The sequence below is a fragment of the Zootoca vivipara genome, chromosome 2 (assembly GCF_965207765.1).
Source record: "Zootoca vivipara chromosome 2, rZooViv2.hap1.1, whole genome shotgun sequence".
Taxonomy (NCBI): Eukaryota; Metazoa; Chordata; class Lepidosauria; order Squamata; family Lacertidae; genus Zootoca; species Zootoca vivipara.
The window spans coordinates 32332742-32360213 of NC_142584.1; the positions used below are offsets into that span (position 1 = coordinate 32332742).

The 27472-nt window shown below is 44.4% G+C and overlaps 1 protein-coding gene across 4 annotated transcripts in view; it reads right to left on the reverse strand.

Moving 5' to 3' along the window:
- UNC13D (unc-13 homolog D) overlaps positions 1-27472 on the reverse strand; it is a 55758-nt gene that overhangs the window by 21818 nt on the left and 6468 nt on the right. Inside the window, exons 2-14 of one of the 4 annotated variants that reach the window (XM_035104507.3) lie at positions 25623-25679; positions 22395-22453; positions 12608-12640; positions 8101-8208; positions 6823-6882; positions 6131-6197; positions 5631-5823; positions 4199-4243; positions 3711-3782; positions 3467-3536; positions 1842-1946; positions 956-1048; positions 281-384 (exon numbers count right to left, since the gene is read on the reverse strand). In XM_035104507.3, the coding sequence (XP_034960398.1) occupies positions 281-384; positions 956-1048; positions 1842-1946; positions 3467-3536; positions 3711-3782; positions 4199-4243; positions 5631-5823; positions 6131-6197; positions 6823-6882; positions 8101-8208; positions 12608-12640 (950 nt within the window). In that variant the 5' untranslated portion in view covers positions 22395-22453; positions 25623-25679. Of the gene's footprint in view, positions 1-280; positions 385-955; positions 1049-1841; positions 1947-3466; positions 3537-3710; positions 3783-4198; positions 4244-5630; positions 5824-6130; positions 6198-6822; positions 6883-8100; positions 8209-12607; positions 12641-16075; positions 16281-22394; positions 22454-25622; positions 25680-27472 lie in introns of those variants that run through there. The other 3 variants (XM_035104510.3, XM_035104506.3, XM_035104509.3) reach the window with 3 other exon arrangements.

The following is a 27472-nucleotide window of genomic DNA, read 5'->3' on the forward strand; positions in this document are numbered from 1 at the left end:
GTTGCATCAATGCCAGTATTATCCACACCATCCAGCGCATTTCCCTATCACTTGGCCCACATCAGGGGAAAAAATCCAATCTTTTGGGGGAAGCAGACTTGTTAAGCAAAACCTCCCAACCAACTACAACCTGAATTTGCTGGAATGCGATTGAATCCCACCTCCTAAAAATAGCGACAGTCTGTAAGCTCCCTAACTCCAAATGCCACTTGATTGCTGAAGTAACTTCCACATGGCAATATGCTGCTGCCTCGGGTGGAAGGGTGCAGGAGATACTCACGCCATAACCTGGTGGAAGTCTGAAATATCTTTTTGTGTAGCATGCAGATACAAGACTGTACTGGCATGTCTGCTCAACTCTCCATTCCAGGAAGTGCTGCCCACCTGCAAGGGAAAGGAAGGAGGCTGTAGCAGTCCTGTTGACATCACGACTGCTTTGAGAAGCTCTAGCAACCAGTTGCTCTGTGAAAGTCTTGCTTTGTGCTTCTTTCCACTGAAGCTCAGTTTCCATTTAGCGCCATTTACCTAGACTAGTGGGACGCGGGTGGCGCTGTGGTCTAAACCACAGAGCCTAAGGCTTGCCGATCAGAAGGTCGGCGGTTCGAATCCCCGCGACGGGGTGAGCTCCCATTGCTCTGTCCCAGCTCCTGCCAACCTAGCAGTTCGAAAGCATGTCAAAGTGCAAGTAGATAAATAGGTACCACTCTGGCGGGAAGGTAAACAGCGTTTCCGTGCGCTGCTCTGGTTTGCCAGAAGTGGCTTTGTCATGCTAGCCACATGATCTGGAAGCTGTATGCCGGCTCCCTCGGCCAATAACGCAAGATGAGCGCCGCAACCCCAGGGTCGGTCATGACTGGACCTAATGGTCAGGGGTCCCTTTACCTTTTTACCTAGACTAGATTATTGAACTAGAAGGAAGGAAACAGGGAGTAACCGAGTAAAGTCCATCATTTACCTGGTGCTGAAGAAGCTCATAAGAAACCATCTGCTGAAGAAGGTGCCGGTGGACTGTGTAGCTCGGTTGTGTCTTGCTGGCTGAGGTGGCTCTCTAGAAAGGAAACAATGCCAGGCACCCAGCTTTTAGAAAGCGCTAGAAGAGGATGTTCTCAGCATACGTAACCTCAGACTGGAATCAACTAACTGGGCCCCACCAGTGGAAACCCACACAAAGACTTCTGCTAGCGAAATGAGGGCTTCCCTCCTCTCTCCATCCTATATGCCTTCTGCCTCCCTCAATTGACTGGAGGGGGTTCAGAATAACCCCTGAAACAGCACATGGTGGGGGAAGATTGTTCCTCCAGGCAAGCATTATGTTTAAAGCACATGGTTTCCCCAAAATAATCCTGGGAATTGTAGTTTTCCCCTCACAGAGGGCAGTAAAAAAATACATTACTAAATTCAATAAATAACCATTTGCTGCCCTTTCATGACACCAAAAATCAGCTGCCTGAGGCAGGCACCTTACTCTGCCTAATGACAGAGCCGGCCCTACATACATGCTCAGTTGCACACAACCAAGGCAGGGTAGAAATATATGAGACAAAGCCCATACTAGTAAAAGACCAATTCCCAATAGAGCTATAATAAGCCATAGCAGCAAAACAGCGCAGTTTTAGTACATCTGGATATCATTTCAAAGGGTAAAGTATTTACCACCTTTGGGAAGGTAACCAAAGACTGGGTCAAGCAAACCTCCAGCAGGAGGTGACAACACAGGAGAAAAAGCCTTGCACTTTGATGCCACGCCAACCTAACCGTCAAAGACCGCAGCACATAGTTCAGAGCCCACTCCCCAGCTGACTTCATATCGCCCTCTAAGTGGTAAGGGGCCACTCCCTTACCTTCTTATGCATAAAAAGGAACTGCAGGTGGCAATGTCCTCTGTTGGGGTAGGTTTCTGTGCGAGGTTCCAGCCTGCACCAGCGGTCGTCTCTGCCATGCAGGTCCTGTCCAAACAAAGGGAGAAAACAATGGGCAGATGCTGAAAAGAGAGTTTAGGATAGTTCCGCCTCTCCTGGTATGCCCCACGGAGGACCTTAAGGTCTGCAAATAATAACACCCTGAAGATCCTAGGCCCCAGGGAGATTAGACTGGCCTCGACCAGAGACAGGGCCTTTATGACCGTGACCCCGGCCTGCTGGAACGCTCTCTCACAAGAGACTAGGGCCCTGCAGGATTTGACATCTTTCCGCAGGGCCTGCAAGGCAGAGCTGTTCCACCAGGACTTTGGTTGGGGTTCAGTCTGATTCTTTTCTTTCTGTATAAGAATAAGCATTAAAGAGGCCTCCTAGCCCGCTCACAGGTCCTTTATAAGACCAATGGTAACAGTTGCCCCTGGATAATATTAACCACTCTCAATTTTCCCCGTGGACTGCCATTTGTCCAGATTTTAATTTGCTCTGAACTAATTTTAAGATGTATTTTAACTTGATTGCCTGGTTTTATGTTCTTTGTATACTGTCTTAGTTTCATGATGTTAGCTGCCCTGAGCCCGGCTCCGGCCGGGGAGGGCGGGGTATAAATTAAGATATGATGATGATGATGATGATGATGATGATGATGATGATGATGATGATGATGATGATGGCGGCAGGTGAATTAGAGGCACCAGCCCTCAATTGTGTTAGGCTGCCATCCAAACCCTGGTAAACTGCTGCTGCACCAGCCTGAAATTGGCACAGGGATTGGGCCAAGATTGGGCACAATGCCCTCATGGGAGAGCAGTAGGGTCAGCTCAGGATCCAGTAGATCCCAGACTGGCTCAACTACTCACCCTCCATTTCAGAGCTTGCTGCAGGACGTTGTGGCAGGGACCCTGCCAGTGGCATTTCTGCCCACAGGTTGGGTGGGTGAAACAGGGAGCTGTCACTCTATGGACAGAAGCCAGCAGTGGCAGAAGCCAACACATACATCCCATGCCCAGATCAAAGGGGTTTGGGATACATTTGATACATTGTGAAAAATTAAATAAATGCATTTTTAAAAAACACAACAAACCAATTCTGATTGCAGAACATGTTACAGTTTGGTAAATTACAGATTTGAATCTGCTCCCTAATGAATCAGTGAGGTTGGAAAGACAACAAAAAATGAACTCTGGAATCTGGATCTCTTTTAGTGGCACATACCATGCCAGCTGCCACACAGGTCCCACCTTCCCTGGACCACACTGGATTTAAAAAATATGAACCAAGATGGCTTTCTTTATCTAAAGCAGGAATAGTTAAACTTCTTTGATTGATGGCCACACTCATCCTTAATCAACCCTGTGGAGGCCACATGCCAAACAATCTCACATGCACATTTGCAGGAGACACATACAGAATCCCACTCCCCTAACTCAAACTTATGACCTGGGAATTATGAGGCCATGACAAATTTTGTGAGGGTTAACCATGGGCTCAAGGAAGACCAGGATGCCGACAGGTAAAACGTTGCCATGACAATTCGCTCCTCCCTTCCTCACCTGCAGGCGAAGTACCACATTCCCTAGAAAGTCATCCTGCCCTTTGTCCTTGCGAGCTTCCTTAAAAATCCTGGAGAGGAAAAAGCAAACCAAAGAGGGTGAAATTGGGCGGGGGGGACTTCTCTTGTGCAGATGAACACAGAATATTGGTCCATTTTGTTCTTTAAATGCCTTTTCTTGCTTGTCTAATAACCTCTCTGGGTAACCCTGCATGAACGTGAAAAGGCCCATGGTCAGTACAAACCTCTTCAGGCCATGGAGGTCTGTTAACTCTCCCAGTTTGTGGCGCACAGTTTCGACATCATCATCTGAGTCCCTACAAGAAACAGATTTAAAGATGTACAAGCGAAACAGAGAGAGAGAGATGGAAACAAAATGAGAAGAGTAGCAGCCAAAACGCAATTTAGTATTCTGGATGGATGGACTGACATTAGCAGAGTGGTATATTTCTGCCAACCTAGCAGTTCAAAAGCACGTCTAAGTGCAAGTAGATGAATAGGTACTACTACAGCAGGAAGGTAAACCTGGAAGCTGTACGCCAGGTCCATCGGCCAATAACACGAGATGAGCGCCGCAACCCAAGTTGGTCACGACTGGACCTAATGGTCAGGGGTCCCTTTACCTTTTTATATTTCTGTGAGGGTGCAACTCCACAGAGATCTTTGAAGGCATACAATTCAAATGTCACAGGGGGAACAAGTGCTGTGAGGAATAACACCTAACCCTACTTACCACATGTCTAGATGTAACCAGGCGTTCTCTATATCTTTAAACTCCCTGGAAAGTGAAATTGGAACATTTTATTAATGCAATAAATATGCAGGTGAAAATTCACTCCATTTTTATCCCAGCTTTCCTCCAAGAAACCGAAAAGTGGCCCATATATATAACTAAAAATAAATAATGTTGCAATTAAAGCAAATTATGATTACAGCTAACAATATACCAAAGAATAAGCAGCTGCATGGGCAAAAGAGCTTCTATCAGCCAGTAATGCAAATGAAGGACTTGGGCGCATTTCCTTCTGGAGAATGTGGTGTTGTCACTCTTCCCAAGGATGCCAGATAATTAAATAGATGGGATGTAAAAGGATAATTTAAGTCCAGTGTTTCCCAAACATCAGTCTCTAGCTGTTTTGGGACTATAGTTCCTATCAGTTCCTGACCACTGGTCCTGCTAGCTAGGGATGATGGGAGTTGTGGTCCAAAAACAGCTGGAAACATCGTTTAGGAAACATCGATTTAGTCAAAGAGAACTTTCAACCAGGGTTCTGTCTTCCCATACAATTAAGCAACACAGTGTAATATGTAACATTATTTATATTTTGATATATGTGCTCTTAAAGAGTTCAATACAGCACTGCTTTCATATTTTTGGTCTTGTTGCTGTTTATGCATTGCTAATTTTCCACCAGAAGCTAAAGAGGTACCTGTTTCCCCATAACTTTGGGAAGTGCTGATGTTGGGAACCACTCTGATAATTTTAATCGCCTGCTTTTATACCCTGCTGATGTTTCGTTTTATTCTTTTGACATTTTATAGCGTTCACTGTTTATTTTACTATTTTTATGTGATGCATTTCTGCCCTGTGAACATATGGCGAAGGGCACACTATGCATAAGGATTTATTTATATATTAGGCTTGTTAGCCACTTGCTACCTGAACGTCTCCATGCAAACCTACATAACACATCTGAAAACATGAATATAAATACATTACACTATGAAAGCAAAACAACCCCCATAACAGCCATATGTAAACAAGCCTACCTCATTATGACAACCAGGCATTATTTTTAGAATTGTCCTGGATTTGCAGACAGCTATATATATTCATCTATATGAGTCACCCTCAACCCAAACAGCAGCAGATCTTCTCATAGGGCAACAAACCACTTTCTCTGGGTTTTCCACCCTGCTGAATATTAGTCAGGAGCTCATGGCAGTGGCCTGAAACCATGGGTGCAAAACGTCAAATTACTAGAGAATCACTTCTCCAAGAAGGATAACCTGCATACTACTCCTTTCATGGGTGATGCTTACACACACAGGAGAGGCAGATTTGGAGATCTGGTTCTTGCCTGTGGTTCCTGCAAAGAGGGGGGATAGGAAGCACCCCAAATTGTCAGAAGCAAAACACACACTCTTAAGGAAGCAAGACGTACAGGATAAAGGTTTCATTCCACACAGGATTTAGAGTCTGACTGATGATTTGGGTGCGGTGAGTCTGGTCTTCAGGGAGCAGATTCTTCACCACAGCCTTTGATCGCTTTTTGTTCTCTTGACGGGAGCCAACACTGGTAGAAGAATCCCGAGTTTTCTCTTCTATCCCTAGGAGGCAGTATGGGTCGCTGAATCCTGCAAGCACAGAAGTAGCTATTGAAACGTACAGGGATTGCTTTATATGTTAAGGCCCCATCACCACCAGCAGGATGGGAGTTGGAATATGTTCTCATGTTCTCAGTGGAAGGATGTGTGGATCCAGAATTGGCCTCCACAGTCACTTAGGGACTCATTATTAAAACCGTGTTTATGGAAGACAATCTTACTCGGCTATGAGTGATCGCCAAGGAAGAAGAAGTAGTTTTACAGGAAGAAGCCCATCCCGAGCTGAAGTAGGAACCATATTTTTAGGTTCAAAAGTCCCTTTGAGTTGTCCACTCACCACTGACATCTTTTCCCAGAATGCCCCTGGCTTGCTTCACAGTTGCCTTAAGACAAAAAATTGGTTTCTGGAGAAGAAATAGAAAGAATACATTTAACTTGCGAGTCATTCAATCCTTCAAAAAACAGCACAGAACAGATCCACAGTGCAAATCCTGGGAGCTTGCGAACAGACCTCGCAAACAGAGACAAGGATTGCTGGAGGAGACTGAAGAGAGTGAGCTTGTGTCTTTTGGAGCCCAAGGGGTGTGTGTGTGGCTGATGGCTCTGTGGGAACACAGGATCTGAGGGGGAGGAGTTACAACTGAGAGGAAGCCAGGCTGAGGGAGGAGTTAGCAGCCAAACTTCGCTCATTGCAGATCCTGGGAACTCTCGACAAGACCTCACAAACAGGGGAATTTGCAAGGGCATTTAGCGGGGTAGTTTAAGGGGGAGGCCCAGAGTTCTGTCTCTTGGTGTGCATAGGATCAGAGACATGGGGGGGGGGGGCAAGGGAGCTGCTGCAGTGACCTGTAACACCTGTGCCATGTTTGTCATTCTGCCAGAGAACAAGCAAGTGCAAGTAGTTAGAAAAAACACTCGTGGTATGTGTGAAGCAGAGCTGGTGAGGGGCATGGCTAGGGAGAAGGTGTGGTCTGGAGAGAGTTATGAGGCCCAGGTAAAGGTCTGAGTTCCCCTTCCCTTAGACTTTACCTCTAGCTCTTTGACCCTCTGTAGTAGAATATCATGCTCTTCTGGATCCATATTGAAGGCCTGGTTGAGATATTGGAAAGGAAATAATTAGAGACCTACTTGGTTTTATAATACTGCATGAAGTGGGGCAAGTTCCATCACCTAGAGCTCAGTGAAAGGAGGCAGCACCGAGCAGGCATGCTAAGAGTAGTCCCTTATAGCCTTGACATGGGTTATTTTAGATTACACATATAATGGCTTAAATAGAGATGAGCACAATTCCCATCACCCCTGACAACTGGTGATGCTGGCAGGAGCTGATAGGAACTAGAGTCCCGACAATAACTGGAGGGCCACAGGTTCCCCATGCTTGGCTTAGAAGAAGAACTATTTGTTACAGTTCTTAGGGCTTCTGTTTTCATTGCCCCTTGATGTCTCAGGATAGCTGCTTGCACATTCTCTTTCCTGATCATTGGATCAGCACGCTATTTGGGTCAGCTTTAGAGGCTGCCTTTCAAACAGCATTAATTCTGTGCCCAGACAGACACCCATCCCAGTGGAGACCAAATTGCTTGCTTGAATATCACTTTCATTGCAAAACATAAGGGGGACCATAACCCTCTGTGGGAGTGGGAAGTAGCAAGGAATTGTGAAAGCGGCCTTGAAAAGGGGTGGGTAGCCACAATGTCAAATTATGAAATTAAAAGGGAGAGAGGAGAAAGAAACCCTGATGGTCAGAGAGGCAATAAATACCCAGATATAGAAAAGGGATGCAGAGGAAAGGTTAGCACATCTTTCAAATGGCACCTACTTTAAATTAATATTAACAGGGGCTGGGTCAGGACACAGAATATGGTGCAGACAGAACATTTTTCTGCTGCTTTTTTTCTAGGGCAAGTTGTACCAAAATCATCTACTGCAGAATATCCTAAGCCTAGCCACCAGCTTTCTGGAAAAGGCAATTTCAGGTGGCCTCTCAAACATCAGGCCTTCTTAAGGAATGAAGCCACCTAGTAATTAAGTTCTGTCTGTTAGCTTCTGCCGTCACCATTACTTGCCTGCAGTTCTTCTCTGACAAATGGACTCCACATAGCAGAGAATAAACACTTTCCTCAAGATGTCCTTTGGGATGTCTTGTGGGTGTGATGGTGGTGGGGATATTAACAAAACCGAGACAGTCATTTCTTGCAGTGGGAGGCAAAGAAATGGGCAAGGCAAGAACACAACCCCAAACAGAGATGGATGCCAGACTTTAGACTTAATATTAATGAGACAAGATGGACTTGGCTTTCATCTGACCTTCTGCACATATGTGTACAGCTCATCTGGATCAGCAACGTGGGTAAGTTCTGGTTTGCCCAAGCGATGGAGAATGGTGTAGAGGACCTCTTCATATAGCAGGGTGCGCTGCAACAGCACGATAGAAACAGATCAAAACAAAGCCAAAGTCTTCTGGGTTACTGTCCCTGCATTCTTACTTTATTGTGGATTGGTTAACCAAAGGGAACCTTGAACAGAATAAGGTTGTTGTTCATGAGGGAAGGGTTTTTCATACTAATAATCCATTTTAACATATCTCATTGGAAGGACAGATCCTGAAGCTGAGGCTCCAATACTTTGGCCACCTCATGAGGTGGAAAAGACCCTGATGCTGGGAAAGATTGAGGGCACAAGGAGAAGGGGACGACAGAGGACAAGATGGACAGCGTTCTCGAAGCCACCAACATGAGTTTGACCAAACTGCGGGAGGCAGTGGAAGACAGGAATGCCTGGCATGCTCTGGTCCATGGGGTCATGAAGAGTCGGACACGACTAAACGACAACAGGGCTGGATTTCATGATGCAGAACCAGAGAGGTGGAAGTAGCCAGAAGGCCATCTGATTCAAACCAATTATCACATGGCAGATGGCAGAACCCCCTTCCAACCTGCCATGACCAACTCCCTCCCTTTTAGACTAACGCAACACTTTGACTTCAGCCCTAGAGGTGCGCCTATTGTGTCTCAAAGCAGACGGATGCCAACAGGACCTTGGAGGAGGGAGATTCCAATAGTGCCCCTAGCACCTATGGAGATCATCACCCAGAAAGGTGCCCCTGTCAGAAAGAACCTAATACACCATGACTGGCCCTACTCTCCAATGCTTAATCCTCAAAATCCCCCAGGAGCAGAAACAGCAGCAGATCTGAGTAGAGAACCAGAAGTAGAATCAGCTACAGAGCTGCCCAGCTGGTGCACAGCAGTTGCTGTGACTCATGTTCCGTCTGTTGTCTGTGATGGGAGCTGTCCAGCTACAGAGACTCCGGACAGCTCCCCTGCTGCTTTGGATGACTTTCTTCCTGAGCTCTGGGCTTGCCAAGAAGATGGGAAGATGAGCAAAGCAGCAACGATGATCAGGAGTTACAGCCACACTAACCAACCTAACACAGTGAAGTTGACAGTCTGCCACAACAAACTAGGAGCAGGTACATCACAAAGGCACCTGCACAGGAAACAGCTCCAGGTAAACAATAGCTAAATGCAGAAATCTCATGTAATCATGGGGTGGTTAAAAAGTTGAATTCATTATAGAAAAGTCAACAACTGATCAACATCTTGTTTTCAGGACCAGTCCCACCAGCTTAGGGATATGGAACAGGGCAGCACCCCTACAGAGGCACATAACAAGTAGCTTTCAGAAAAGTTCTATCCCCATGGCTGATGCAATTTTTGGCTCAGTTCAGCAAGCTATTTTGCCAGTTTCAGGGAAAGAGGAAGTAGAGTTGGAATTGCTAGACAACCTAAGGGTATGATTTCTATTTTTTTTAAAAAAACACCTCTATGTTAACCACAGAGATGGTGCAGTTGGGGTCATAGAGTTGTGAGAAGCAGAGGAAAGGGAGATGGTCAGGACGGCTGCAGTGGGGGCAGCATAGAGCTTGGCCTGTTTAGGACACTAGTAATACCTGCTGCCTTCACCTTCACTAACTTTAATCTACCAAATTGTTAATGGAAGCCTTCATACTGAATGGTTGTTTTTGTAACAGATGTTTGTCATGCGTATGGCATGGTGTGGGTGTGTTTCACACAGGGTGGATAAAAATTAAAGATCTTTTTTTAAAAAAATTAAAAAACCAGATTTTTTTCTTTAAACCAGATTTTTTTCTTTAAACCAGATTTTTTTATTTAAATCAGATTTTTAAAATAAAATGCTTCTGGAGGGAAAATCTTTCTAAAGATAGCTTTCTATTTAAGTTACATTATAGTCCAAAGGCTATTCATCAGGATATAAGGATTTGTTTTAAGTTTTTCATGTGTGCTAAAACTCAGTCTAAGGTCTGGTTTTTTTAAAAAAACATTGTTTAACCACATCAGTTAACAAACATGGATACATATGCTATAATGTTATTGTTTTAGTTAAATAAATTGTTTAAATTATTATTAATGAAATGATTATTTTTCTCCTTCCAATAAAGTACAGCAGAAAAGTTGTCCAAATGTAAACAGTTAACTTATTAAATCTCACAATAATTTCATAATTATCTGTCAATTTATTTCTAATAGTATAACCAAATCAGTAATTTTTGATATAACTGTAAAAACTACTCTGAAAATTATTCCAAAAATGAAACCTTCATATGGTTGTAAATATTAAGATTATACCAGCAAAAAATGATTTAAATCAAGCCTTACTGACTAGTGATTTAAATCAAGTCTTACTGACTAGTGATTTAAATCATGATTTAAATTGTTATTTAAATTGATTTGATTTAAATCACATCCACCCTGGTTTCATGCTTTATTTCATGCTGAAATGCACCTCTTCACCTCTGCTTCTGACACCTGAGATATACATTTTTAGGACCCATCCATCTTTTTGTATTATTATTTTTTTGTAAGTTTTTAACCTGAAGAGGAGGAGGAGGAGGAGGAGGAAGAAGAAGAAGTTCACAATAGCTAGATACCTGTGCATAATGATTGGAGATAACAAATCTGTCCCTTTTTCTAAAAACAGTACATAGTATTCAAGCTCACCCACTGAATCTGGCTGTATAACCCAGACGCACACGCAAAAAAGGGAAAGTACTATTTCACAGAATGCATCATTACCTTATGGAATTCACTGCCTGAAGATGCGGAGGCAGTCAATGAACTAAATGGCCTTAAAAGGGATTAGACAAATTCATGGAGGAAAACATGTTAATGGCTAGAAGCTGTGATGGCTAAATGAAGCTTCTACCGTGTTTCCCCTTTTTTAATCCGTAGTCAGAAAGTAAGCCATAGCAGGCTTTTAAAGCATTTGTTCAATATTAAACACCCCCTGAAAATAAGCCATACCTTCACGCAGCAGCGCCGCTCGCCTTGAGGCAGCGGGACCCAGCAGCAGCGCTGTCCTTGTCCTCCCGCTGCTGTTGCTGTTGCTGCTGCTGCTGGGCCAGGCGGAGGCGAGGCCGCTGCTCGCCCCTGGGGGCTGCATGGCCCAAGGCTGAGCGGCGGCGGGAGGCCCGCGGGCGCTTCTGCACGGCTGGAGTGACGGGCGGCGGCAGGAGCGCTGCTGGCCCCTTCCGCGCCACCGGAGCGTCGTGGGCTGCATGGCCCAAGGCAGAGCGGTGTTGCGCCACCAGGGCAACAGGCGGCGGCGGGAGCACTGCTGGCCCCTCCTGCGCCGCCGGAGCACCCGGCGAGGAGGCCTGCCTCCCCAGCGCCCGGTACCGGCGGCTGCAGAGCGGAGCGCTCTGCCGCGCCGAGCGCTTGGAGCGCCCAGCAGCGCCTTGCAGAGCGCCGAACGCTCAGAGCGCCGCAGCAGCCTGGCCTCTTCCTGCCTGCCACCCCACCGCCCGGAACCGGCAAGGAGGAGGAGAAAGGGGCGCCTGGGAAGGAGTCGGGAGGGCCCTTGCTGCATGATCCATGGGCACCCGGCTCCTTCCAAGCGCAGTGAACGCCGCGCCTCGCTTTGAGCAAGAGGCATGAAAGGGATGTGGCGGCGAGGGTGATGGCTGCGCGGGCGGCGGCTGCGTCACGTCTCCCGGTGGCCGTGGGGGCTCTCGGTGCTGCCTTGCCCGGGCCCCGCATTCCCCGGAGGCCGGCCTCATGCGGTGGGTGGAAGGCGCGCCGGTGGCCTGCCTAAGGCCGGGCGGGATCCCTCAGCCCTCCTCATCCTCATGCGTTTATTTCGCGAAACACGCCCCCCCCCAAATAAAGCAGCAGGAACCTCGGAGCGGTTGGCAGGGGGTGGGGTGGGATTAAAAAAACCACGACAAAGGCATCACCGGGCGGAGCGCCGAGCCAGCGGCCTGGCCTCTTCCTGGCCATGCCGAGGAGGCCTGCCGCCCCACTGCCCGGAACCATAGGTACCATAAAAACATAATAAAACTAAGACATCCCCTGAAAATAAGACACCATGTGGTTTTTTGAGGGGAAAAAGTTATAAGACGGTGTCTTAAAAGGGGGGAAACACGGTAGGTTCAGAGCAGAGGCAATATGGCTCTGAACAGCAGGTGTCAGGATACCTTCAAACCCTTTTTTGTATGTTTTCCAAAGGCATGTACATATGGACCATACTTTTAAAGCACATTCCTCCGGCCAAAGAACCTTGGAAACTAGTTTCCATTTCACAGAGCTACAATTCCCAGCAACTTAAACAAACTACAGTTACCAGGATTCTTTGGGGGAAGTAATGCACTTAAAATGCATGGTGTGTGCGAAGTCCCCTGGCTGGCCATTGTTGAAAATAAGGATGCTGGACTAGTGGCCTTTTGGCATGATCCATCAGAGCTCTTTGATTATACAGTATACGGTACTATTAGGAATGAATATTAGATTCTTACCTCTCTCTTAGAGAATTTATGGGACAGGTCCATCTGGGAAAAATAAAAGAAAAATACTTTCATTGACAAGCTGTAATCAGTGGTGCTGTCAAAGAAAGACTTTGGGGCAGGAATGTAGGGTCTTACTCAGCAGAATGGATCAGGAGGGGTCTCAAAATGGGGCAAATGCATTACCACAAAGGCTTACCACATTGTAACTTTAAAACACAACACAAAAACAATCATCAAAATCAGCAATATATACATAAGCAAAAGCAAGTTTTAAAAAATCATTATGCCATATTTAAAAGTCTTCTACCTTCTCAAATAAATCTTATTTTCAATAAAGACAAAATAAAAAAAATTCCTTCCAGTAGCACCTTATAAACCAGATAAGTTTGTCATTGGTATGAGCTTTCGTGTGCATGCACACTTCTTCAGGTACCTGAAGTATCTGAAGAAGTGTGCATGCACACGAAAGCTCATATCAATGACAAACTTAGTTGGTCTCTAAGGTGCTACTGGAAGGAATTTTTTTATTTTGTTTCGACTACGTCAGACCAACACAGCTACCTACCTGTCAATAAAGACAGAGAGGGAAGAAAAGCAGAATGCAATCATTCTCCTTTTTAACACTCAAGCAATGCTAAATAATTACAAAACATTCTCTAGAGATGTGGGTGCCTTAAAGTACAAGTGGAGATCCTTTCCCCAACACCAAGTACACAGAGCATTTCCCAAAATCTGGAGCAAGCTGGCAGGGCATCTACGTTCTCAGGTAGACATACATCTCAGAAACTTTTAGAAGAAAACAACAGCCAGTAACAATTTGGCTGTTTATTTTTCTCGTGAATTACGGGCAGCATGCAATGAAGCAGTTCCATTCGAACACAGACTTCTGGATGCACAATGGAACTTTCCTTCCCTCTCCTCATGCGCCCCTTTAAGCTGTTCTGGGTTTTCCCCCAGCCCTCTGGAGCAGCTATGGGGAGGGTGCAGGGGCTATGCAGGGAAAAGTCTTTGCGTTGATGGAACAACTTCATTGGATACCACCCTAAATGTTTACATTTTCTTGTGAAAAACAGCTCTACTCCTCTGTAATATTTACATGATTCCACTGTAAACAACAACCAAAACTACAACAACCCTTTCTTTATTAAACACAATGGGTTATAAGCATTAATGTTTATTTCAAGCAATCTTACAGGGATTGGGCACAACAGAAGAAAACGTGGAGCAACCTTAACTACTGAGACATTGCTATGGTAAAAAGACTGGAAACAGTAGCTTGAAAATGAAATGATTTCCTTTTATAGGTCTGCTGTGTACTTTACACAAGGGACAGAAAACTGAAGAAGAGGCTTTTCTGACTGTTTGCCCAGCAAATGTACTGCACAAAAAAAAACTGCTGGGAGGTTGTCCTCAGCCTGAGGAATCACCAGCTGGAGAAAGTGAGCAATAAATGCTGGCGTCATATATGTGGATTCTTAAGAGCCCAGACAAGTTAATGAGGAGTATTAAGACGCACTAGTACAGTAAGTCTGTGAACCTGGTTTGAAAAGCAAGAGGACACAATACTCCCAACGTGTGTTCCAGGAGGGAAATGATTTGGCTGCCTTGACAAATCATCGCTACTAACTACAGCTAATAGCTACTCACCCTCCCAGTTTGTAGATAACACTGCAGGTACTATATGTATAGAATAATGGCCCTGAGCAAGGAAAGTGGAAAGAAACCAATTCCACACACACCCATTACTCCCACAATACAGTAGTCTGTAGCTAACATAAGCATGCTAGCTTCACTAGAGTTGTCAGGAGAAAAATGCTTCACAGGGAAGGATGAAGGTCAGGTAAAACTTAGTGTAGCGGAGAATGTGGTGCATACCCTTCCCCAAATGCCCACCCACCCACCCCATTTGCAGCTTGTGGTTGGTTGCAATCTATACCCCCTCAACACAAAATCAGCTCATCATGAGCACTGCCCTGGAAGGCAATAAGGACATATGTCAATGCTTCTTCCTAATTCTGTCCTGTATGTCCACCCACCATGAGTGATCATGACCTTCCATTTGTTTTTTTAAACTTTATTACAACTTTAAACCTAACACAACACACACAAAATCATTATCAAAGTCAGCAACATATACATAAGCAAAAAACCAAGCATTTTTTCATATATCATTCTGCTTTATTAGGAAGATCTAATACCTTCCCTAATTAATCTTTTTTTTTCAATAAATCCAAAGAAGAAGAAAAGAGAGAGTTGATAGCAATGGCTTTCAAAAAATGCTACATAATTACGAAACATTCTAAAGAGATGTGGATGCCTTGACTTCCGCTTCTGGTCTTAGAGGCAGAGAGGTATGTGTGTTATTTTTAGCAGCTTTGCTGTGTGCTCTCTCCATTTTCCAGGTTTGAGTGTTCGTTTGGTTTTTTAAAAATATGGATTTATTTATTTTAAGATGCCCATCAGACATTTCCCACATTGTAAAAACAAACACCACTATAACAAGGGTTGTGAGTTGCTGCTTGCTGACTCTCAAGTTGTGCTTGCTTTCTTTCTTTCTTTTAGAAATAAGAGAACCACACCATGCCATAACCACAGCCGTAACTGGTTAGTGCAGGGGGGTGAGGAGGTGGAAAGGAGTTTTACGGCACAGCAAGAACAAGACTTGCTCTGATGAGTCTTTGTTTTCTGATTAGGAATTTAAAAGGCGGGTTTGCATCAATAGTATTCTCTTCCCGATTCCTAACTTGCAAGGCAGCAGAAATGACCACAGGAGGGAAAGGATACTGGATCAGATCAACTGCTTGATGAACAGATGTCATAAACTGCTTGATGAACAGAGACTACTGTAGCTACTTGTTAAGCCCTGGGTAGCTACTGCAAGAAAATGTGACATGATTGTCTATGGAGTGGAGATATTATTTGTCAAGGCCATTCCTTCATCAAGTAATCCACTTTGAGGAATCCACCACCAGGAAGTATTTAACACTAGCTGATTTTGCACATGCAAAATTAACAAGTTACTCCAAATGGTATGCAAGGACTTGACAAATATCAGGAAGCAAAAAGCCCTTAGATGTTCCTTCACGCTCTTGCTCATGTGGTTTGCACACTATTCTTTTCCAAGACTGCAACTGCCAGGGCATCTCATCCCCTGCCCTGCAAAAGTTAGGTCAAAGCTAGACCTTAACATAAGGCCCAGTAGCTAGAGTACTGGGCTTGATATAACAAATCCAGGTCCAAAATCCACATTAAGTAGCTCATGGCCTCTCAGCCTAACCTACCCTGCAGGGTGGTTGTGCATATAAAATGCTCTTTAGAAGAAATATATTAAGAAATTTAAGAATGGGATCTAAAGCAACCTCAAAGGTTTCAGTATCTCAGCAGGTTGAAGCAGAACATGAAAGGGAGGAGATTGAAAAGCAAGAGCTGTAACTTGCCGCTAAATAACATTCTAAAGTGAAAGAAAAGACTACATACTTTTTTGTTGTCTTTCCCAGGGGATTCCCCCACCGGGTTCTTTCTGTCAGCCTCCATACTTGGCTGGTCTAGGGAAGGCCTGAGCAATAGGGAAAGCCTGAGCAAGTGTAGGACGATGCCACCGGCAGAATGTATATACTCTTCAGAGGCTGAACCCTGAATTCAGAAGCCTGTCCCTGCCAGCACAGTGTTCCCATCAGCTCTCACATGCTTAAGAGGAAACCACACTCTTTTATCACACTCTGACCATTGTGACAGCAAACGGAAATGTACCCGGCCCTCTTTCACAGTTACCGAGTTGTCATTTCTCTAGAGCATGTGGAGACCTCTATTGCACTGGTGGCTGATCCAAAACAAATTTACAGTATCGCCCTTTCTTTGATTTGCTTCTCTGTATGTATTTGCATTCAGCTGCCTTGAGAGTTACACTGATAGGGGTGTGACATAAATCCTCTGCACAAATAAAACAAATTCATATTCATGTTGGAAATTAGTACTGCATATCTCCATGTGCTAAGCTAAGGACAGTCTCAGACCTCTGAGGAAGCCCTCTCAGATCCCAAACAGAGCACATATCATTTAGTCCTCCTGTTAAGAACAGACTGAACCATTCATCAGGAACTTTCTCCCATCCTCCCACCTGCCTTAATGCTATGAGAAGCTGCCTTCCCCTCCTTATTTTACCCCCACACCTGTGATGTATGCAAAGGTCTTGCACTCCTACAGGGCTAAGAAAATATCCCTAGGTAAGCAAGCTCAGTAAATGACGCTTGCTATCATGTTCAGGTTTAACTGCAAAGAATTTCCCTTCACCAGTTCACCGTGTGGCTCCCACACCTTCACCGTGTGGGTCACAGAGATCTGACTCTTCTGTGCTTTTGCACACATTTGTCAACACACTAGCAAATTAACTACATCCCCATGATTCCCATCCACACGAGTGAGTGGTACTTGATGGGATGTATTTGCACTGTGTCTTGTGCACACGGCCAAGTTTTCTGAGATAGAAGTTTCCTATATACCAGGCTTGCAGAAAACAGTGGGTCAAAAATACCACACACACACCTGTGTGTCATGTCAGCCCCACCAGCAGCCCACAAAGGAGCACCTGAGTAGCAGAAGCAGGATGTGTCATGATAGATGGCACCCAGCAAAACATCACCACACGTTTTTTAAAAACCACACAATGTGCTCCAGTATTTCCACAGTTGGGTAACTTGAAATTTTAAGTTGGATGCATCCCCCACTGCCTGTTCCTTCATCTGGAAAATCCAAACTGAACGGGGGTGGGAAGTGCAGGCTGTCGTTTGCATAAGGACAACACTGTGTGGATGATGTGAAAAACTTGTATATATAAGATGCCTAAATTCCACTTCAAACTGCCTTCTGCACACAACCACAGTACCTGCTTTCTGAGTTGTGATGAGTAAGTAACCTTTCGGTCTCTGCCTCCATTTCCTCCCATGCCACAGTAGGAAGCATAGAAAGACAGACACTCAGTTTCATTCTGTGTGAAGAATCTAATGTATGAAGTTTCCCCCCACACACACATCCACCAATAAGAACTGTGTCTGCTGTTGTTACTTAAGAACAGACACAAGCTCTTACGATCTAAGAAAGTATGTGGTTTCAAAGCCAGCGTGGCCTCACTGAAACAGGCAGGAAGAAATATGCATTATCTGCGTCAAACAAGCAGAAACTTCCACTTTACTCTTTTTAAGCACTGAAGCTCAGCTGTGCGGTACATCAAGAACTAAAATCGGACCTTATAGTTGTTTCAGTTTTCTAAAAAGGACAAAGGAGAATATATCTGGAACTCTACTTGACAAAGAGCAGCAAGTCTTTTCTCTGGTTTATCATGACTGGGGCAATGTCTTTCTTTTCACTGATGGGAAACAGGAAGATATATTATTCACATAAATGGCACTTTGATCAGATTGTAGTCCATCATATAACTGCATGTTATTATCAGTTGCCAGCATCAACTGCCATCCTAAAAGCTCACTATCAAGGCTGGAGACCTCAGTTCTTCTTCGTTTGAAGTATCATAAAGAGGAGAGAAAGGAAGATTAAATGACTTGGCATATACGGTAGCAGCGATACTTCCACTGAATTCAGCGTCAAATTTAGACTTGGCATGTTTCTAGTCCTCATCAACACCCCATTTTATTTTTTTAGCGTATTGTAAAAAAATATTTATGAACCACGCTTTGGGCAAAAATGGGCCCCCAAGACAACAATTAATTAAGCAATATAATTTATATACCGCTCTATGCACAAGGCACAGGTTGGTTTACAATGAGCAAATGTATATTTTATAAATCCATAAAACAACACAATAACAAATCACTAAAATAGTTACTAACAGCAGCACAGCAATCAGGTCTGTCCTCCTCCAAATACCTGCCTAAAAAGCTTTGTCTTCAGTAACCACCTAAAACTATAAAGAAATGGGGCCAGACATACCACAGTAGGGAGGGAGTTCCATACATGAGGAGCCACCACTGAAAAGGCCCTTTTCTTGGGGGGGGGGGGACAAATCATGTACCTCATCCTGAGGAGGAACCATCAGGAGGGCCTCATCTACTGATCTTAAAGCAGGAGCTGTTTAATATGGAAGACGGTGACTTAGATTTATAAACTTTTACCTCAAAACTTTAAAGCAGTAATATAACAAACATTAAAAAACCCCAGAAAAGTTGATTATATTTATAATAATCTGAAAGCCATGTGGTACCAAGAAGTTTTAATGGCTTTCTGAAAACTAAATGAAGATGAAGCTAGTCTTGTCTCGCCTTCCGAGTGAGGGAATTCCATAATGGGATGCTGCCCAAAGGACCTGTCCAATTTCCCCACAAGCCTAGCTTCTCTTGGAGATAGGACATACAATGGGGCCTATGAATCTGATCTTACATTACAGGCAGGTTCATATGGAGGAAGCAGTCTTTCAGATACCCTGGCCACAGAAAACTAAGGAACTTTGAGGTAACAAACAGCACCTTGCATTGTACCTAGAAACAAACTGAAAGCCAGAGTTGTTGGTGCAAGACCTGATACATTTTGGAAATCCAGCCTGGCAATTCCTCATATTTAATTAAATGAAAAATTAGTCTGCACCCTTTAAAATATGGCTTCAAATAATTTGTTTTTCCAAAAGCTTCTATTTGCTTTGGCAGCTCTGGCTATAAATGCCAGTGTGTTTTCCACTGCAGTTGCTGAGGTTACTTGCTGTCAACCAACCACAAATCCCATAGAGAAAATTAGTCATTCACATAGCCTGACATGCCACCTTCATGTGTTCCTGCTAGTGCAGTACTAGCAAATTTTAAAAGAGACCTTTATTGTTAAAATTTCAGAAGCAAAGTTCCAGGGCAATATCTTACATCACTCAAGTTGATGCAACCTTCCTCTCTTCCCCTGCAGCCCACGTGGCCCCCATTTTGTTCCAGGGGGTCCCCTAACACCATTTGTGTGAATGGACATCTGCTACAGAAACAGGATATAGGGATGCGGGTGGCACTGTGGTCTAAACCACTGAGCCTCTTGGGCTTGCCGATCAGAAGGTCGGAGGTTCGAATCCTCACAACAGAGTGAGCTCCCGTTGCTCCGTCCCAGCTCCTGCCAACCTAGCAGTTCGAAAGCACGCCAGTGGAAGTAGATAAACAGGTCCTGCTGCACCAGGAAGGTAAACAGAGTTTCCATGCACTCTGGTTTCCATCATGGTGTTCCGTGTGCCAGTAGCGGTTTAGTCATGCTGACCACATGACCCGGAAAGTTGTCTGTGGAGAAACGCAGGTTCCATCGGCCTGAAAGTAAGATGAGTGCCACAACCCCATAGTCGCCTTTGACACATAGCTGCCAAGTCTCCCGTTTTTCACGGGAAACCCCTGTATTTTGTTACCGTTCCCCCGCTGTTATCCCGAATTGATTATATCCCGTAAATATCCCATAAAGCTCCTGCCGTCGGCCATGTCCCGGCTCACGGCTGTCTGCGCATGTCTGGACATGCGCAGAAGCGATTTCTGGACATGCGCAGAAGCGATTTCTGGTGCCCAGACATGCAAACACGGGCAGCCTGGCACCGGAAGTCGCTTCTACGCATGTCTGGAAATGCGTAGAAGCGACTTCCGGCGCTGCGCCGCCCATGTCTGGGCACCGGAAATCAGGTAGCACTGACACTGGAAGTTGCTTCTACGCATGTCTGGACATGCGTAGAAGCAACTTCTGCTGCCGCGTAGAAGCGACTTCCGGTGCTGCACCACCGCTGATCCCGGATTTTTCAATCCAGGAGTTGGAAGGTATGAGACTTAACCATCCGGGGTCCTTTACCCTTTTTTTTTTTACCTCAACATAAACGGGATGCCAGACACCCTAATTTTAGCTATTACTTCCAAAAACAAAAAAGGTAGAAGAGGAACCTTGTCTAGGCAATACGCAGCAGCCAGAATAAAGCTAGGTCACTGAAATTCATAGCATTGTGTAATAGCTGTCTTTGTCCTAGCGTCTCTGTCCTGCTGTCCCTACCATTAGACGGAGTGGGGCAGCTTTGGAGGATGCTGCCTAACTGCCCAAATAGAAGTAAGATTGAACCATCACTCTGGCTGTCTTTGGGACATGGAATGGAGGGGCGCCATTTAGTCCTTTGCTTAAGGCAAAATATCTTGAGCCGGCCTTGTGTAGAAGCCTCCAGAAATCCTCTCACAGCTATGCAGTCATTATATGCTGAGGGTTCACAAAGCCCCACTCTACTGGGTTCTTTTACTTCCTCATCGCTCATGTCTTATGTTTTCGTTACTCAAATTATTCCCCTCCAGCAGTAGCTTGTTTAAATTGGGAGTTCCTTCAAACTATAAGTAGCAATGTTGGAGGAACTGCATTAGGAAACACTGGTGTTGAAAGAAGTTTCATTTCTTCTTTTGTCTCACAAGGAAAAAGGCTAGTCACTGAATACATGTATTAGGACAGTTTCCTCTCACACGAGCTAAGCTGCCAGTCTGAGAACTTGCTCTTCCACATCCAGCCGCAAACAACCACCTCTGGCACACGTTTCATAAACAGAATTGCAGAGACCACTGCATGTGCTAATTCTACCAATCAGAAAATCTTAATATAGCTGAAAGAAACAAACAAAAATCAATCCTACAAGTCACGAATTAGATTTGTCACATTTTTTTCCTGGCAAAGTTCCTGCACTTCATCACTTTTTGACAGACATTTAGGGTTGTATCCAATGAAGCCATCCCATTTGTGCAAGGACTTCCACTTGTGCAATGGAACTTCCTCTCGCTATCCCCCTATGCCCCCAAATCTATTTCTGTTGGCTCCCCAAACTCTCGGGAGCAAATAGGGGACAAGAAGAGTGGCAGTGACTTGTGTAAGGACACCCAGGGAATTTTATGGTTGAGTGGGGATTGATTGCCTATCCTAGTCTTATACTCTAACCTGGGGATGTTGCTAGGTGACAGCTCCCCTCATCCTTGACTTTTGGCGATACGAGCTATGCCTGATGGGAATTGGAACCCAACAATACTTGGAGGGTCTCGTGTTCCCCATCCCTGTTCTAAACAACCCACATATCACTGGTTCTCAATGGGGGAAACTTTTAATTTAGTAGGAAAAGTACTTTCTGTCATGTTATTACAGTTAAGAGAAAAGTTGTGTCATTCAACAGTTGCATAACAGGCAGTGATTCAAGATACTGAAGGGCTGATAAGAAAACAAAAAGTGTCTATATTCCTTACACACACACACACACACACACAAACAGTCACCCAGGTGTTAAATTCCACAGCAGCAGCAACCTTCTCTCTGGAAAACCACATTTGCTCGTTGGTGCTAAGAGCCACAGTCTTGTGCGAAATGTGGCAATATTGTAAGTTACTGCTCTCTCAAATAACAACCACAGCCTCTAAATATTTTACTATGACAAAAGAAACTCAAGTTCAGCCAATTTTGGAGTTCCGAATCTGCTTTCGCAGTAACATTCATCCTAAATGTTGTAAATGAAGCAACAGAGAAAGCAAACTGTACTTAAAACAGGGCTAAAAGTTGGATCCTATGCAACTCAGAAACAAGTCCCACTGAGTTCAACAGGGCTTACTCCCAGATAAGTGTGAAGGACTGCAACTGCGCAGTACAATCTTATACATGTCTTCTACTCATTAGCAGGTCCCAAGATTTTGTCCCTGGTGTCTCAAGGTTTGGCAGGAAAAGATGCCGACCTAAAACCCTGGAGAGTCACTGCCTGTCAGTGTAGATAATACTGAACTGGATTGACCAATGGTCTGTCTTAGTATAAGGCAGCTTAATATGTGCTTACCTCTTGTGTTGGTTGTCTTGTAGTTCTGCCCTTCCTTTGATTTTATTGTGAATTGCGACCTAGAAAATAAATGAACAGAATTTTACACACAAAGACAAAAGGGGGTTTCAATGCGGTTCACTCCTTCTTTTAAGCCTGGTCTGGGGAAAGTTTGGTCAAACGATTATTGTGCAAAACTGTAGTATTTCATTAACACTTCACTCTGGGGAAAACCTAATTTGCAGCGTGATGAAACTGAAAACTGTAATCACTCAGTTTCATAAACTTGTTGTAACAGCACATCTGTACTTGAGATTGTAAAAAATTGTATAACAACATAGTGAGAGACCACATACCTATATAGCACTATACTCCCTCCTTACTGGCAGCAGCCTCCAACTTAATGAAAACTATATTCTTAATCATCACCACCAATTACCACATTTATATCCCACCATTCCTATAAGGCGTGCATTTGAACCAATAAGACTTGTAAGTGTCTAGCTTTGGACGGATCGTGTCTATATAGCAAACTGAGAGTAAGAGCAAAATAATGACTAATAGATATCCACAACTTGGGTGATATTAATATTGGCTGAACTGTGTCTGTATATATATATATTTTTCTTTGCAAAGAAACAGAGCTATGTTGCGTCTGCATGTAACTGCATGTTGAAATTGAGGCAAGCTAGAAGCTGCTAACTATTTGGCAATTCCACTTAAGTGAGGACTACATATTTCAATAGGGACCCAGGTGGCTCTGTGGGTTAAACCACTGAGCCTAGGGCTTGCTGATCAGCAGGTCGGCGGTTCGAATCCCTGTGACGGGCTGAGCTCCCGTTGCTTGGTCCCAGCTCCTGCCAACCTAGCAGTTCGAAAGCACGTCAAAATGCAAGTAGATAAATAGGAACCGACCGCTACAGCGGGAAGGTAAACGGCGTTTCCATGTGCTGCTCTGGTTTGCCAGAAGCGGCTTTGTCATGCTGGCCACATGACCTGGAAGCTATACGCCGGCTCCCTCGGCCAATAATGCGAGATGAGCGCGCAACCCCAGAGTCGGTCACGACTGAACCTAATGGTCAGGGGTCCCTTTACCTTTACCTTACATATTTCAATAACCTAGTAGTTACTCCTATGCTGAAACAATTCAGTGTAATACTGAAATGAATATGTGCACTCACAGTGGTGTTTATAAAGAGATGAGAGGATGGTGACCAAGGTCTTTACTTACGTCAATCACCTACAAATCATCCTAGACCAATGAGATTTTCCACTGGGTAGTTTTTGAGTTAATGTAACTGAAATTACTGTTCCCAATAAAGGACAGTTTGAACTAGACACTTGTCCTTCCGAAGTTCACAGAAATCAAGTAGTTTCCCAATGACAATGAACACATTTCTTTCTTGAGAACACTGTGTGCAGAGTCTTTTTTGTGTATGCACCTAGGAAACGCTGGAGACATCATTTCTACGCTGTTTTCTGGCTGGAATTAAATAATACCTTATTCTTACTGTGCACTTGAATGCAATGAGCACACAGGAAAGAGTGGGCACCAACCTTCCACTTCATCTAGTAGAGAGAGACACATGGTGGGCTTCTTCCTTTGTTGACCCCCTTGTCAACAAGAAGATAGGAAATGAGAATCTCTTGACTGCCCGTTTTCATTTACAAAGAAAACAGAGCTGGCAAAGAATCACCAATTGAAGTGGGTGCACTGTCATGGACAGAGTGATGCAAGTTTGTAGGTGAGTTGGCTTGTATGACAGGAGTGTGGGACAACTTTAGGGTCCATTGGTGGGTTTAAAATTTATGGCGCGAGAGAGCCGACTCACGGTCTGTTAATATATAAAGTATAACTAAATCATAAAGTAATCCTAAGTATGCACCCATGTTCTTGCATAAGAAGTGCTTTATTGAATCAGAATGATGGTCTTTCTAGTCCTGCATTCTTTGCAAGAATCTCACCAGGCACTATAATCCATCTTCTGCTTACCACTGTTAAGATTAAAAGTAAAATAATCTTTAGCATTTGCAGCCCATGGACCCTGCAAGTGGGGAGGAGAGGAAAGAAGCCCCACTCTCCCACAAGGTGATCAGGCTAAACAAAAAATAAAATAAATCACCCTCCTGTTGTAATCATGGCTAATTGGTGTTCTATAATTTTTTACTTTGCTCTGTTACCAGTTCTTAGATGCTTCTTTTTATTCAAGATGTAGAATTGCACCTGAAAAGCAGGCAACATTCACCACAACCTGACCCCTTTGAGCCCATTCCTCAACCTTACAGCACACTTCCAGGGGCCTCTTTATACCCCAGACAACATGGCCCTCCTCTGACGCAGCTGTTGTCAGTGCTGTGGTAGGAAGTCTGCCAACAGAAATGCAGAGCAGAATGCTTAAAGTGTGACTGATGGACACATATCTGAAAAACAGAGCATGTTCCACTATGATATCTAAGAACTGTATTTGTTGGGAAAAGGCCTGCAAGGCAGGGAGAAGATCTTCCAGGACTCACAACCGAGATGGTCTATATGCACTGCCATTCCTTCCCCTCCTGTCACCAGAAGCAAGAGTGACAGCTGAAGCTTCCTATAATATACTCCAGTCCTGATATTCCTTGGAGATGGGAAAATTGCTACTGACTGCGGACACATCGACTCTCCACATATCCTAGAATAGAACCACCCTGTGGAACACCCTCCCATCAGATGTCAAAGAAATAAACAACTATCTGACTTTTAGAAGACATCTGAAGGCAGCCCTGTTTAGGGAAGTTTTTAATGTTTGATGTTTTATCGTGTTTTTAATATTCTGTTTGGAGCCACCCAAAGTGGCCTGGGAAACCCAGCCAGATGGGTGGGGTATAAATTATTATTATTATTACTATTACTACCGGTACTACTACTATAATAGTCTGAGTCCTCTCCTGCCAGCCTCATAACATACTAAAACTCCAAGCGAATTCCTTGTACAAAGACAAACTAACCTTATAACTAGCAATTAATATAACAAAGCAATTAATATTTAATATTTCTTTTATCCTTTTGGCACAGTTCCCATCAACTGTCACTACTCTGTTCATAGACCAATATTTATTCTGAATGACCATCCCTGAAGAACAACTGGTGGGGTTTCAAACCTTGCAAATAAGGATGATGATAATTCCAGCACAAGATAGTCATTTCACCTATTCTTTATTAGTTCAACTTCAAAACAACCCTTTCCAATATAAATAGAATGGAATACTTACCACCACCCATAACTGGCTCTCGCACACAGTCTTGAATGAACCAGAGGTACAAAAGTCCTGAAAAGCAGTCAATGAAACAGGGATGAGGTAGGAAAATACAGCATCTGCTACCACCCAAGGAGTACTCTTCTCACAGTCAGTTACCAAGGGGCCACATTGCTGAGAATATTAGTCAAGGTCCAGGCCAGACAAACCATACAGAAGACAGCAGCGGACCAGCCACCAAATCTTTACAAAGCAAGTTCACACAGGAAAGAGCATTCAACCTTTCCCCTGCTCGTGTTTCTCCTCAGAAGCCGTTTCCTTCTGGGTTTTTTCTTTCTTTCTTTCTTCCAGTGGGGCTCCAAGACCAGAAGCCTCGAACACACAAGCTGAAGGTTTTTTAGGAATGTAAGATTTCCCAGACTAGATCAGTCAACTTGTTTAACTTGTTTCGTCTGACCAGCAACGCTTGCTTCAATTGCAGCTACAATGCTGGACAGCTTGCTGTTTGTCCATGATGATCAATTGCTAGGGACAAAGAATGCCTGCCTTGTCTTCCTTCCCTGGAAGCTATTGGTAAAAATCCCAGCAGCATTCACAGGGAGGATGTTGAGTCTTAGGTCCCATCGGCACATTTAAAGCAGTATCATACCGCTTTAAACAGGCATGGCTTCCCTCAAAGAATCCTGGTAGCTGCAGTTTGTTAAAGCAGTGTTTCTCAACCTTTTTTGGGCCAAGGCACACTTGTTCCATGAAAAAAATCACGAGGCACACCACCATTAAAAAAGTTTAAAAAATTAACTCTGTGCCGCCCTATATTGACTATATAATTATGACTGTAAGAAACACTTGCCAATTGCTGTGTTGGTTGCAATCTCCTGTAATAAGGCTTCACAAGCCGCTGATTTCTCTGCCAGCACAATCCTTTGCTCAGCAAGTTTCAGGTTGAGCTCATCCAGCCAGCTTCTTTAAGTTTGTCTAAATTTTAGTTTGTCTAAATTTTGCCGCGACGTGCAGCGACGAGAAGGGCGATTTGCATTGTCACGTGCCTGGCGGCCGCCAATACAAAACACTGACCCACCGGAAAGGAAGCCGGCCGGGTCACGACGCGGAACAGCGGTTGAGAAACGCTGTGTTAAAGGCATCAATCGTTGGTCGGAGGCCCCAGTTCCCCTCACAGACTTACAATCTCCAGAATTCCTTGGGACTGACTGTTCAGCCACTCTGAGAATTGTAGCTCCGTGAGGGGAATAGGGGTCTCCTCACAACTTTCTGCACCCTTAACAAACTACAGCTCCCGGGATCCTTTGAGGGGAACCATGACTGTTTAAAGTGGCCCGATACTGTTTAAAATGTATAATGCAAAGGCGGCCCTTAAATCAGATTTTGCACTGAAGGGCAAATATAAAATCGACATTCCCTGGACTGTACAATTTGAAAACGACTCGCGTTCTCTATTCCAGTGTTTCCCAACCTTGTGCCTCCAGATGTTTTGAGACTACAATTCCCATCATCCCTAGCTAGCAAGACCAGTGGTCAGGAATGATGGGAATTGTAGTCCGAAAACAGCTGGAGGCACAAGGTTGGGAAACATTGCTCTATTCCACACAATCCCCACATGTACACAGCCCAGCACCTGAAGCCGACTACACCACTCAGATAGGAAAATACCTTCTCCTCATACTGGGTCTTTGCCTTTAACAGCTACTGGGCCGGCAAAGTCCACAGCTGTAGCTTATCCATGACTGCATCAATATAATTCCTGCCCTAAAAAGCTGCCTGGTCATATATATGTGCCTAAGTTCACTGAAAGCAACATACTAACTTTTCACATAAGATTCTAAGTTGGCAGAGCTAGCTAGGTGAAC